The sequence below is a fragment of the Phalaenopsis equestris genome, unplaced genomic scaffold (assembly GCF_001263595.1).
Source record: "Phalaenopsis equestris unplaced genomic scaffold, ASM126359v1 Scaffold000053, whole genome shotgun sequence".
NCBI classification, from domain to species: Eukaryota; Viridiplantae; Streptophyta; class Magnoliopsida; order Asparagales; family Orchidaceae; genus Phalaenopsis; species Phalaenopsis equestris.
In genome coordinates, this window is record NW_018164495.1 from 955,424 (window position 1) to 969,188 (window position 13,765).

The 13,765-nt window shown below is 33.4% G+C and overlaps 1 protein-coding gene across 6 annotated transcripts in view; it reads left to right on the top strand.

The window, feature by feature from the left end:
* LOC110019178 (GMP synthase [glutamine-hydrolyzing]) overlaps positions 1-9,058 on the top strand; it is a 13,886-nt gene extending 4,828 nt beyond the window's left edge. Inside the window, exons 6-7 of one of the 6 annotated variants that reach the window (XR_002293434.1) lie at positions 7,542-7,858; positions 9,041-9,058. Coding sequence is in view for 5 of the 6 variants with exons in the window: in XM_020716757.1 (XP_020572416.1) it covers positions 7,542-7,665 (124 nt within the window). In the remaining variant the exon portion in view is untranslated. The other 5 variants (XM_020716759.1, XM_020716757.1, XM_020716760.1 and 2 more) reach the window with 5 other exon arrangements.
* The last annotated feature ends 4,707 nt before the right edge of the window (positions 9,059-13,765 follow it).

The following is a 13,765-nucleotide window of genomic DNA, read 5'->3' on the forward strand; positions in this document are numbered from 1 at the left end:
AGCGAGTAATCGAGTCACAAAGGGTTCACCTAAGGCTGTTTGATCCTATAGGAACTCAATTTCGGGCCCTCTACATGTTTGTCCTGAGCCCTTGCAACTAAAAGTTGAGTGCTTGGAACCACTCATGCGAGTTCTTCACAAAAATGAGTCAAAAAGTGGCTTGAAGTTCTACGGGAGGTGGGCTCCATCGCTAGTCCGCTAGGATGGTCAATAAGAACTCCTAAATCTAGATCCTAGGTTCTAAGAGTAGGAGACTTAAGACCTCACTAAAAATGAGGTCAACACATGCTTGCAAAAATGACCATATTACTTTGCTTGTAAACTGCTCTACCGTTTATGTTTGTTTTTTGTGTGTATTTCATGCTATTTTGTAAAAGATGCATGCATCAGATTCTTAGTTTCATATTTGGTTTTCAGATTGCCTCCTTAATTCTGAAGCAATCCCACACCAAGGAATCTTCTTGACCAAAAGCCTCAAACTTTTTGTTGTTCTAATATACGTAGAAAGTTATCACTTCATATTCTTCATGATCACAACTCACAAGCAAGATTTTTTTTATTTTCTTATTCAGTAACTGTTTACTAAAGTTCATTCATGATTACTATCAAGATTATTTTTTGACATCATTTTTAATGATTGTTGCTATGGTTCATTCTTTTAACTTACTTGTATTTTTTTACTTTCTTGCCCAAGTAATTAATGTTCCTATTACTTTTGCGATGGTTGAGTCAAATTTGACTCTAGCATTTACTTCTCTATGATGGAGATCACATTCCTTTGAATGCATGCTTTTAGCGGTCTCCTTTTGAGGTCCTTTGAGTTTTAAACTCTTTGATGTCTTCTGCTTTGTACTTAGCACTACTTAAGCATCTTCTATAGTTTTTGCATGAACTTTTTCGAAGTTCTTCATCATTAGGGAAGAGGTTATTTCTGCTTCAACTATAAATGTGACTAGGAAGAAGCTTTGTAAGGTGAGATATTTTTGGGGCCTGAAGGGGAACTTAATCTTAAATATAGTTGAAGAAAGAAGGTTACATATCAACCTTTTTTCTGATAATAGGGAGGTGATCAAGGTTTCTATGGTGATATAAACGATATGACTTCAAACACTAGACTTATGAGAGCATTTGTGGACTCAAATATATGATTCATATTCAGTGTATCAATGGATGGAACACATGAGTGAAAAAGTGATGAGAACATTAATTTCAATTGATAAGCTTTTCAAATCTGAAGTGTTTGGATCTTGTTTTTGTGAAGTTTGTGCCTTTTGCAATCAGATAAGTTTTAGTTTCACATTAAAAAAAAATACATTAGTGCGTAGGGATTATTTCTAGTGGCATCTCCAAGAGGTTTATTGTAGTCCTTTGTTGATGTTATTTTGGGGGATGGACCAAGCAACGAAACCTAAAGAATTATTCTCAAGCTATTAGAATTTTACCTCAAACTGTCATACCGACTTTAATGTATCGGCATGATATGACAATGGTGGAATCTTGCTTTACTTCATGAACATACAAGTTATCTTTTCCAACCTTGGGTATAGTGAGCTACAAAATGCTCATTACAAAGCATCAATGATGTTAGTAATTCCAATTAGATTGGTAACTTGAATGCTTACAAAAATGACCATCTTATTTCACCACTGAATTCTCTTCTAGTTATGTATGGTTCAATTGTGTTTTTCATATAAATGCATAATAATCCCATGCATTAGTACCTCAATCCTCAAGCAATCCAATATTAGGTATCCTCTTTAGATCATTAACCAGCTACTTTCTTAAAAACCTCAAATGATATTTAGTTTTAAAATCCTCATTAATTTATCATTTCACATAATTCATGTTCACGAAGATGGTCATTTTTTATCTCTTTTTTAAGCATTGCAACTAAGGTTCACAATCAATATTATTTTGAGCTAATGTTTATTGATTACTGCTAAGGTTCATTCATGATCACAACCCAAGATTATTTTTTGTATCTTATCTTCAACAATTGTAGCTTTGGTTTCTAATTTTAACTTTCACGTATTTCATGGCCTGCTTGCTCTCTTATCTTTATGGTATATTTATCAGGAACATTCCTAAGCATATCATGACAGTGGAGTCACTGACTCTAGCACCTACTCCACTATGATGGAGATCATATTCCTCTCAATTCGTGCTTGTAGAGGTCTACTTTTGAGGTTCATCAAGCCTCGGCTCTTTGCTTTCTTCTGTTTTTTTTTCTCACCCCTCTTAAGCATCATTTATAAACTTTTCATGAGCTTGTTCAAAATTCTGCAATCGATAGGGAGTAGATTATTCTTATTTTTACTACAAATGTGACTGTGCAGACACTTTGAAAGATGAGATATATTTTGAACTAACCTATTCTTCATTGGACCGTTGAATGAAAGAATTATTATATCTTGACTTTCTATCTTAATACTTGGAAGGTGAACAAGAGTGTTTTGTTGATATAAGATCGAACGCTGAAATAGTGGGAGCAAATGTGGACTCAAATACTTATTTACATACTACGTATTGAAGGATGGGGCGCATGAGTGAGAAAGAGGTGAGAATAATTCTTTCAATTAGTAAGCTTTCAAATTTGAAGTCTATGGACTCTGGTCTCTATGAAGACTGTATCTTTGGTAAGAAAAGAAACGTTAGTTTCACATTTTAAGAAACTTGTACAGACCAATGTTCGGGGATCATACCATATGGTATCCTTAGAGGGATACTGTGGTCAACAAAAATTAAAATAGTTAAATTAGTATAAAAAAACTCAAAGAAAATTAAAACGTAGACTAAATCGCCTCCTTGTGGGGGACTTGGCGACTATGTTGGCAAGCTGCTGCCAACTTGACAGCTATTGTTGTCCTCAAGGGCAGCTACGTTCTTAATTTTTTTTTTTTGTAAGATTTATGTGAAGATATTTGAGAAAGTTGTTTGGAGAGTTTTCAAGAGGGAGAGAATGGGAGCAAAGTCAGGCAAGAAAATAAGAGAATATACATATATTTATAATGTTTCAAATGATGATTTCCGTTGTCTCTAGTAGGGCTTTGCACAACGATTTTCGTCGTCAATGATTCAGTTGCACTCGAAAGAGAAGGGCTCGCATTGCCAATGCTTTGACCTTGGCCTAGTGCGTTTCATCGTCTCTCCGCTTTCGTTGCTTCGCGTCCTCAGCTTCGTCTGGTTCAACGCCAAGCTTCTGTCGACTCGCGTCTTCCTGTGTTGACGCTGAGCTTCTGTCGACATCCTCGTTTGTTTCACGTCCTCGTCTGTTTCGGCTCGCGTCTTCTGATACGTTATCGTACTGCGCTTACGGAACGTCATAGCAGGTGGACTCTCTCCCTGCTTTGATGGGTGTGCTCCCTCCTATGGTTGAACCCGACAAAGCCTCCTTCGCCCACATGGTGGGTAATCATCTGATGGAGTCGATTGTTGTCTTCCCCTCAAGCTATAAAGAATATAGTGATGATACAGATGACTGCCCTTTTATTAAGAAAACTAGTATGAAATGTGGGAAAATAACGCTCTTTTTCTTATTTAGAAATTTCAATCTTGACTTAAAAGTGCAAGTTCACTCTTATTGAAAAATTTCAGTGGGGGCACCCACCAATAAAATTATTAGTAAGAGTTTTGATGATCTCAAACTAGTAAACAAGTGGAAAGTGAGACTCTTTGATGAGAGACGTGTGTTGATTCAATTAACCATGACTGAAGACTACGCTCGGATTTTCTCTAAAAAATTTCTTAACATTGCTGGAAAGTCAATGAAGTTACTCAAGGGGCCTCTTAATTTTGACCCAAACCATGAACCTCCCACTGTACCAGTATGGTTTAGTTTATATGGTCTCAAGCTGCATTTTTTTAATCACCAGGTTCTCTAATTTATTGGGGTCATACTTGGGGATCCTATGAAGTTAGATCTACCCACCTTCAATCTCCCTAAGCATTTTGTTGCTAGAATACTTGTGGAAAAAGGATATTACGTTGCCTGATATTACAGAAGTTTGGCTGGGCACAACGCATAGTAGGTATTGGCAACAAATTGTCATGGAACATAGATCTTTTTATTGTACCCACTGTAAGATGTTTGGGCATATCCTTGACAAATGTCACAGGCTCCATCCTAATTTAAAATATACAGCTCAAGTGCATAAGGATTGGTCTAACCCCACTGCTTTGGACACTTTAACCCCACCTGTGGAGGAAATTACCACAAGACGGGAATTGGTGTCTGATTTAATTGCCTCTGACAATACTGTTTCTGTTTCTGCGATTGATGTGTTGTTGGATGGCTCTTTTGGGCAACCTACACCTTCAAACCTTATTGAAAACAATACTGAAGGATCCTTCCCTCTAAAGGATAATGTTCGAACCAATAATTAGGAAAGCCTTGCAGCTCCTCATCTTCAGGTATTATCCGGTGTAGAGGCGACAATTTATACTTTACATACACTAAAACCTAATGTGTTACAACGGTTGACAATCTTTTTACTGCGGTTCTACCACCTCATCGGAACGAGCAATTCATTACTGTTAAGTCAGGATAAGGGATTTATCAGCTTATAAATGCCCGACAATCTGTTGACCAACACACTGATCAGATGAACAAATCTTCGGACGAGGAATGATAGATTTACACATCCAAGAGGAAGAAGAAGAATGGAGATCTACTTGAGCTTAGGAATCTAATGAATGATACATTGGTTACTTTGGGTAATGACACACAACTCACCAATTTGTTAGCTGGCTCTCTTCCTAGAACTAGGGGCAAAGACAATATTAAATTGGGTCGTCCCTAACTTTTGCACGTTTTGGTGATTTTGGTTTTTGGTCTTACATGTATCTTTATTTTTTTGTGTGTTATACTGTGTAGGTAGGGTTGCCTTTTTGGGCCCACTCATACAATCTATCTGTATCTTTTTTATTTTAATATATTAGCCCTTAGGAATATATATATATATATATATATATAGATATTGAAAGTAATCCTTTAAGTTTATTTGATTTTATTGTGTGAAGAATAGCGCTGGAAGAGGGAAGCGGATGGGGAGGGAATTTAAGAGAGAGAGAGAGTGAGAGAGAGAGAGTGAGAGAGAGAGAGAGAGAGAGAGAGAAGGGGGCATTAAAGAATGGAGATAAAATTAGAGAGTGAAAAAAAAAATATTTGATGACATGTTTTATAATTTGCGTTTTTTTAATCTAGGGAAATAAATGTTTTTTTTTTCTTTGTGGGCATGCACTTGGGCAAATCTTAGCCTTGTAAATTTCTCTTGTTTTTCTCAGAGTTATTATATTCATCTCGCATTTTTTGAAGTGTTTATTACCAAATTGGTGCATCAAAACTCGCAAGCTTTAAATTCCTAGCTTCATGTTTGGTTTCACGTGAGTCAAGATGGAGGCAAGGTGAATAATATGATGGTATGGGATGACAAAGAAATGGAACTATAACCGTTTAAGCTGTGTTTGCATGTTTTACAGTTTCATTTTTAGCAAATTGTTACATAACTCGATGTAATTATGTTAGAAAAATCACTTGCTTTATGGGCTGATTAAATAACTTAGATTTGATCATTAATCATCATCTAGTAGAACCTTGAAAACTCTGTTTTTATTTAGTCATCTGCAAATCTGCTTTTTATTTTATCTAGAGCTAGATGCGGTTCTTAATTTAGTTTGAAACGGTTCAACTGCATTACTGAGTTGGGTTTTGAAACTAAGGAACTTGCTTGTTGCTGCACCATTTTGTGCATTGCATCTTGAGAGCTGATCATAAACTAGCATGAATAATATTATATGACTTTCAGCTATATATTTAGTTCATATTGTAAATGAGCTTCAATCAGGCTTTACTTGTGCAAAATTCTGTGATTCTAACACCTATATTTGCATGGGTTTTGTATACTGTATCTGTTATTCTATTTATAGATTTTAGCTTTCAAAAATTTTAATTTTCAAACCTTGTTTGCCAACACCAAGCTAATTACAATCATGTATGCAGTAGTGTCAAAAACACCATTTTCTTGTCTGCTTTTTCTTATCTGTTGCAGATTACACTTGCACTAGGCACACTGGTCTGCCTACGACATCAATATACTTTGTTTTAATATTCGAGACATTGCGTGTACAGCATGCCTTTCTTGGTGCTCTTCTTTTCCCATGAATACCTGCTCTAGTTACTCAAACATATATGCAACTTACGGCATATCTTCCATTTCAGTCTGATGAGTATATTATTTATTTGAGGGGCATTTACATGCCTACCACCCAATTTCTATCTATTTACTTATTTTGCACCAAAAGTTTACTTTCTACATTTATGCTACCCAAAATTTACACTTAGAGACAAAATGTGAAACGATAATATTCGTGTAAGGGTTGAAGTAGCTCCAGTGACAGGCAAAATTAGATAAAATTGCCTTAGATTGTTTGGTCACGTTAAACGTCGATCATCTAATGACCCTGTTGGGAGAGTTTTAAATTTCACATATGTTGAGAAAGGAAGATATAAACCTAAAAAGGCGTGGGCTTGTTGTATAAAAAATGATCTTAATTAATTAGAATTAAATGAATATATGACACTCAATAGGACACAATAGCCAACGCCACTTAGTGTTTCGAACACTTTTTTTGTTGTTTTTGTTGTTGTTATTGTATTTATACCACCCAAAATTTTCATATCACTTAAAAGCATCACTTTTTAACTTTTAAAAAGTGAAATGCACATTTTCTTGCATAGGTAAAGGTGGCAAGTATGTAAAAGTTGAAGCTTAGGTGTTAAATATGTAAATTCATAGAAATTGAGTGGTATGCATGTAAATCTTCCTTTATATTTTATTTATGTTTTTAAATCCTTCAAATTCTTTGAGCGTTGCTAGAACTTTCTTGCATTACAGCTTCATTATTTCTGCTACTCCAATCTCTGTTTTTTTAATCCTTTGAGTTTTCGTTTCAATAGCATACTCTATTGGTGTGTATCTTCTATCATAAACAGTAGTTATAGATTCGAGAGGTTTTTTTAACCTTACCTCATGCATTATCCAAGCTGCAGTCCTAAATGTCATATGCGCTTACCTTTTGTTTACAAATTTGCTCGAATATCTTGCGCTATAGCTGCATTTTTTTATGCTGCTCCAATAACTACTAACTATGAATGGACATGATTAAGTAGTTTGACTTTTTACTAAATGTCATATGTGCTTTCCTTGATGTTGTTTTACTTAATTATAAAAAGTATGATTTTAGTGCACAACGAAAAGATCTCTCCTATAATATCTACTGCCACTCAAATGGCTCAAAAGTTTGTTATATCATTTAGATATTTGATTTGGAAACCTAACATGAAAATTTTTTTCTGTTTGCGCTCCTTCTCTCGTTTTATATTCAGTGAACGCTTCTGCAGCGCAATACTCATCCTCTTAAATGTCCTCTTTCTCTTGCTTAACAAAATTCATTGATTCCTAAATTATAGTTTTGATCTGTATTTCTTTAATCTTTTGCCCTTTTTAATTTTTAACTGATGTGTGAGAGTTCAACCATTACAGGTATTATTTTGATCACAAGTTTCTCATCGATGTGGTGAGTAAGATATGTAACCAGGTTCGTGGAGTGAACCGAGTTTGCCAAGATATAACATCTAAGCCGCCTGCTACGGTCGAGTGGGAATAAACTTCGATGTGGCAACGAAATTGATAACTTTATAATTATTTTAGAAATCTAACTAAAAGGATATTTATCAGCGAGTGCTGGACGAACTAGTCTAGAAATGCATTTTCCGCAGGTCACCATTCCACATTGGGTTGATCAAGTGTCCAGCCATTGCAAGGGTGGGAGGAATGCTATGGGTGACATAAAAAAACAGGTATTTTTGGCTTTATGTTACATGGATAGTACACCATATATATAATTTTTTTTTTATGTTTTGAATTTGTTTACAGATTCCTGAAAGTATTTTGCTAGTTTCTATTTTTTGTTTTTTTGGTGTATTGAAGTTTATTTAGGTTATATTATTTGGGTTAAGGAGATTTGTTTACAATAATATGATTGGAGTTTTAATCTTTTAGATGTTTTATTCATGGTATATTAAAGCGAAGTTGATCTTTTAATTTACTTGGAATGCACCAAATTAGCTCTTTCACATGCAAAACCAAAAACTCTGATTCATGTGATGACAACATTGCTATTTTCACCACAGCTTTAGAGAAACCTTCGAACCACACCCGATGATTGTATGCTACACTCAACGTAACCCATCGCTCTCGATGATGCATTGTCATTTTGCATCTAATTTTCTTCCTAATTTATATAGATAACCCTGTTGGTTTGCCAGATTATAACGTCAAATTTAAGTCCTACAAATTTTTGTTCTATTACTGATTTTAAGTTCTTATAAACTTTAGGAAGCTTAAGATTCTGCAGTTGTAGGTGTAATATTTAAACCAATGGTGCAGAAAACGTAGAATTATGTATAAGATATTCTTTTCCTTTTACCATAAACTTCATTTCCTTATTTTGTTACTTTGTGTGCGTGTGCTTGATATGTGTTTGTTGAAGGGTAGAGTATCCTTTGCCACAGAATTTATTTGTTTGTTGGCGACTGATTTGATTTTTTTAGATAAAAGAATATGTTTAGTAACTAATTAAATTAAGTTAATTTATATATTAATATTTAATTATTTATTTTAAATTACAAAAGAAAGATTTATTTTAAATTCCAGCGGATTGAATTTCGCACTCAATGTGTTGTGCAAAATGAGTGATTTTTGACCCTTACTTTATGGATATTGTCCTTTAATAAATTTTATAAGGACATAGAATTAGAAAAAAATTATGCTTGTTCATGACATAGATACTTAACTGTGACAGTGTTTGAGGATTTTGTTTCTTACCGCGAGGCCGTTAGTTCTAAACATGCATATTATTTTTTGTGCTCACAAGTGTGAGTGTGTGTTGTTCGCGTGACTCTTTGTTTGACATCTGTAAAGCAATTCTAAGTCCTTTGGGGTCATATGTTTGGGTCCGCTTAAGTGCATCTGCCTTGCAGCGCTAGATCGAGTGATCAAGCACACTGGAGACTCATATTATAGCCTATAGTCTTTCTTTCAATATATATATATATATATATATATGCTCACCCCTCTTTCATGAAATATATATATATATATATAATTTATTATTCTTTTAAAGGGAAATGTGCTCGAAAGTTACTGTCATAACAAAATATTCCCTTAGAAAGAACGATGTACGACGTTTTTGATATATGGGTTTGAAGTTTGGTTGCTGAAGGGGATAAGATAACTGCAACACTTGATCTTCTCACTTCTTTGTTCATCAGTGGTCTGATAGTGATATAGGCTTGGTCAAATTCAAAAGGTGGTTTGTTTTATTCATATTAAGTATTGAAACAATCGCTTGTCACTTTGGGGATAATTTAATCATGGTGTGTTATAGATGTTGTGGTTGTATTCACTTGTATTAAAATTTTTATCTATTTTGTTATTGCTGTTCTGATTGAACTTATCTTGTAATTACTTTGATTTAGTGTGATAATTCTCATTGTAATTTTGTAGATGTTATACAATGATGTAATATTTTTTTGTTGTGATGTGGTATAGCTTTGATAATATAATTTGTTGCTTCTTCGTTTAAGGAACATGTGTGAACTTAGTACAAACATGGCTCAAATGATATTCAAATATTATCTTTGAATCATATTCGAACAACATTGGAGGTTTAGGGTCTGTTTTGGCCAGCTGCAGCTTATTAAAAAACAGTTGTGAAGCTGTGGAAAAATAATTTGATGTTCAAAAAGATGCGGTGATTATTAAATTTTTTTTTTTAAAGTCGGACCGTAGCTAAAAAGTTGTCACCACACCTAGCCAGGACTGGTGGGAAAATGCAGATTTCAATGACAGTTTTTTGAGAAAGTTGTCAAAATGTAATTTACCTAAATTGACAACTGTTGCGCAGTGTTGCATCGTCACAACACTGTCGCCCCAAACGGACCATTAGTCTGATACCTCCAAATGGTGTTGAAAATGTGTTAAAATTTATTCAAACTTTGGTCAAGCATCTATAGAATAAGATTTAAGTAGATTTTCGATAAGGCTCAAACAAATCTTGCATGATTTGAAGATTTAAGTTTTGAACTATGCTCGAGCATGTTTAGAATATATTTGAGTTATGTTCAAAAAAAAATGTTTGAGTTTCGTTCTATCAAGATTGAAGTTCAAATAACGTTTGAATTGAATATAGTAAGTTCATTTTAAAGTTAATAACAAAAATTATAATTTAATAATTCTAACATAATTTACATACCGACCACTTGAAATATTGCTATTTACAAAACAAGCAATTATTTCATTCCTTTTTCGAATTCTCACTCAAATATCAAAATAAATGATAAAACCCAACCCATATTTTTCATTTTTTCAATTTCTCAAGTAAATAGATCAGTTCAAAAAAATTAGTCGGGTGTTTAATTTATAAATATTAATGTTTGGGGTGGTCTTTGTGTAATTGACCCTAAAATATAAAGCAGTAATTAAAATTATTTAAAAAAAAAGTTGCGGAAACAAAATTATGCAATCAAACGGCTCACATACATTCATGCTCAGTGTGACATTTAAACATCGATTAGTGAAGAATTTAGCAATGATAAATATGTCATTACCGATAGGACTGTCAAAATGGCTCGTTGTTCGCGAACAACTCGTGTTCGGCTCGTTCGTTAAGTTAACAAGCCGAACACAAACAACACGAACAAATATTTGTTCGTTCGTGTTCGGCTCGTTTTGGCTCAAAATATGACTAATCAATTAATTATATATATATATATATATATATGTATATATGTATATATGTATATATATATATATGTATATATACATATATATATATATATATATTTGATGAGTAGTATTTTAAAAACGATAATTGACTACAATGCTACAAAGATTTATAATCAATTAAAAGTATTAATGAAGAAAATAGAATAAAAATTATTAAATTAGATTCGAATGATGTTTTAAATCTTACCCAAATCCTTAACATCTTATGACTACGTGATTAGGGTTGTTAAAACGACTCTTTATTCGTGAACGGCTCGTGTTCAGCTCACTAAGCAAACAAGTCGAACACGAACACACTTTTTGAGCTCGAAATATAAACGAGCCGAACACGAATTTTGCCTAAGCTCACTCGTGTTCGACTCGTTTACACCCCTAATTACCGATAATATTCAACAAATAAATTATTTAATTTGGTTTTTTATTACGCTCTTAAATTTCTAAATACATAGTAAGGGAACTTAAATATGTCAGTTCAAAAAGAGGAGCGTAAAATAATAAAAAGTCATATTTTTATTATGATCGAATAATAATCAAAGTAGAGGCAATCAAGCCTCGATCAAATTTCAAAAAGTTTACTAGGAATTGTTTGACCGTTCGAACCTAAATTTGAATTATCTTCAATCATTGATTATTATTATTTGAATCCAATACGATTAAGATTCGCAAAAGTTCTATATATTTAACCGATGTTGATATCTTTTGACCTTTGTAACCGTTGTTGGCAGCATTTCGTATTGGTAACTGCAACTAGCATCGTTTTATATTTGTAATTGTTCAATTGGGTTGCCTGATCATTGTTCGATTGGCTAGAAGTTTTTTGGTTGATTGGTGTATCTTCGGTCGGCTTTGCTGAGGAAATCCTTAGAGAAGACCTCCTTATCCTTAGGAAATGTTTATTCTATCAGTCAGATGGTACATCATTGTAATCTGACCGACGACCTTTCTTAGATCAAAGAGGTCTTCCTAGAGAGTTGATAAGTCCCACCAAGAGACGGTTGATCTTCTCTGTGAGTGACTTATAATTGATTGAGTTGTCATCCGTTCAAGTGTGTGATGCTCCTTGGTTTTGATGTACTGTCATTAGGTCGGTCGTCGGCATGATCCAACCGAGTGAAGCAAAAGTCGATGGTTCGGTCCTTTGACCATGATAATGCGGTTCTTTGATATCCTCTTTCAATATCCGTTGAATTTTCTTGAGATTTGTGTTGTCAGAATTTCGATATACACTTGCAAAACAAGTATTTACATGCATATCACATAAATCTTATGTTTTTTTTTATATTTATATGTATATCACTCAAATTTTTAACATCGCGTTAAAAATATCACTGATATTTGCTTTTAAGAAGCAACATACATTTTCATACATAATTTTATGTCACAAAATTGCTATAAATATAAAGCATAATCACATACATAGCACAAAAAATAATATTATTTATAAACTCCAAATATCGAACCGGTGTATTTATGCATGCCACGATCAAACTGTCGAGAATTTGATAAAAATAAAAAATATTAGTTGGGATTTTATCATGAATTTTTGTATTTGAGTGAGAATTTGAAAATTGGATGAAAGAGAATGCCAGATTTATAAATAGCAATGTCTCGGGTGCAAAATTTGAAATTTACATAAATACCATACATAAGAATTGTATGGTATTTATGTAAATTTCAAAAATAAGGGAGATGATGGAGATGAGAGCCAAGCAAAAAAAGTTCAGGAAAAGTTGGGAGATGTTGATGCCGGACATGTAAGGAGGCCTCTTACTAAATTAATTTTTAAAATTCATTATTATGAGAATTAATTATATTTCATGAAATTAAGTTTGTTAAGTAGGAAGGTATGGTCATGTTTGGTATGGCAATTTTTTTTTTTTTAATATTAAGTCCTTTTCTTGGAAGTCAATTAGTTACTATGTTGGGGGATTCCAAAGACAATTAAGTATTTTAATAAATCTTCATATTTGGAGTCATTCAATTATTTTCCACAATGTTGATATATTAACTTCTTTTTTTGAAAGTTTATGCCAAGATCAATTTGTGTGAAGATGTCGATTTATCCTTATGAAAAATCTTCAAGAAAAAGTTAATATTTGTCAAACTCATAAATGGTGACATCTGTATCATTTTCGGAAGGGATGATCATTTAGATCAATTTGCCCCTCCATGGGAATTCATATTCCTCACCTTTGATTGATGAAATTTTGCAAGCTTAATCTTTTGGCTTTCCATGTATTAAGCCAAATTCTACCTTACAACCTCATAGTTAGCAAATAAGCTCTGTGGTTCTAAGTGTCAACTCTAATACATAATTAAGCTTATTTTCAATAAATTGAGAGACTGAGGACAGAAAGTCTCACAATTTGGTGCTAACTTGGCTTTAATGATGTTATTGATTCTTCACCATATGTATTTTTAGCTTTGGAATTCACATATGGCATTCCCATCAACTTAGATTCATCTTTTTCTAGTTCAACATAGATGTTCAAGTCTTCCAAATCTGAAGCAAACTTCTCTTCATTCATCTTACCCAATCAATTTTGAAAGACAAATTTTAATATACAAAATCTCACAGAACAAGGGTGAAAGCTAAAAGTCACCAACTCACACCTTTTCTCTATTTTATAAAAATGGAGGAAAAGGCTTAGATTATTTGTTGTTGAGTCTTTAATCAACCCAATAAAATATTGAACCACCTTTAGATATAACACACTCTTTTTATGATTGCTAGAGAAGTAGAATCCTTTATTTTAATGCCTAAAACTGTAGCTCATATGGGACTGTTCTTTAGTCCAAAGAATAACAAAAAGAAAATATTTAAGTGTCAGGCTCCATAGAACTAGCTTCATGCCCAACTACAACAAATTACACATTAGGTGAGATAATATCCTCATGTCAGCCTATTTAATTTCTTC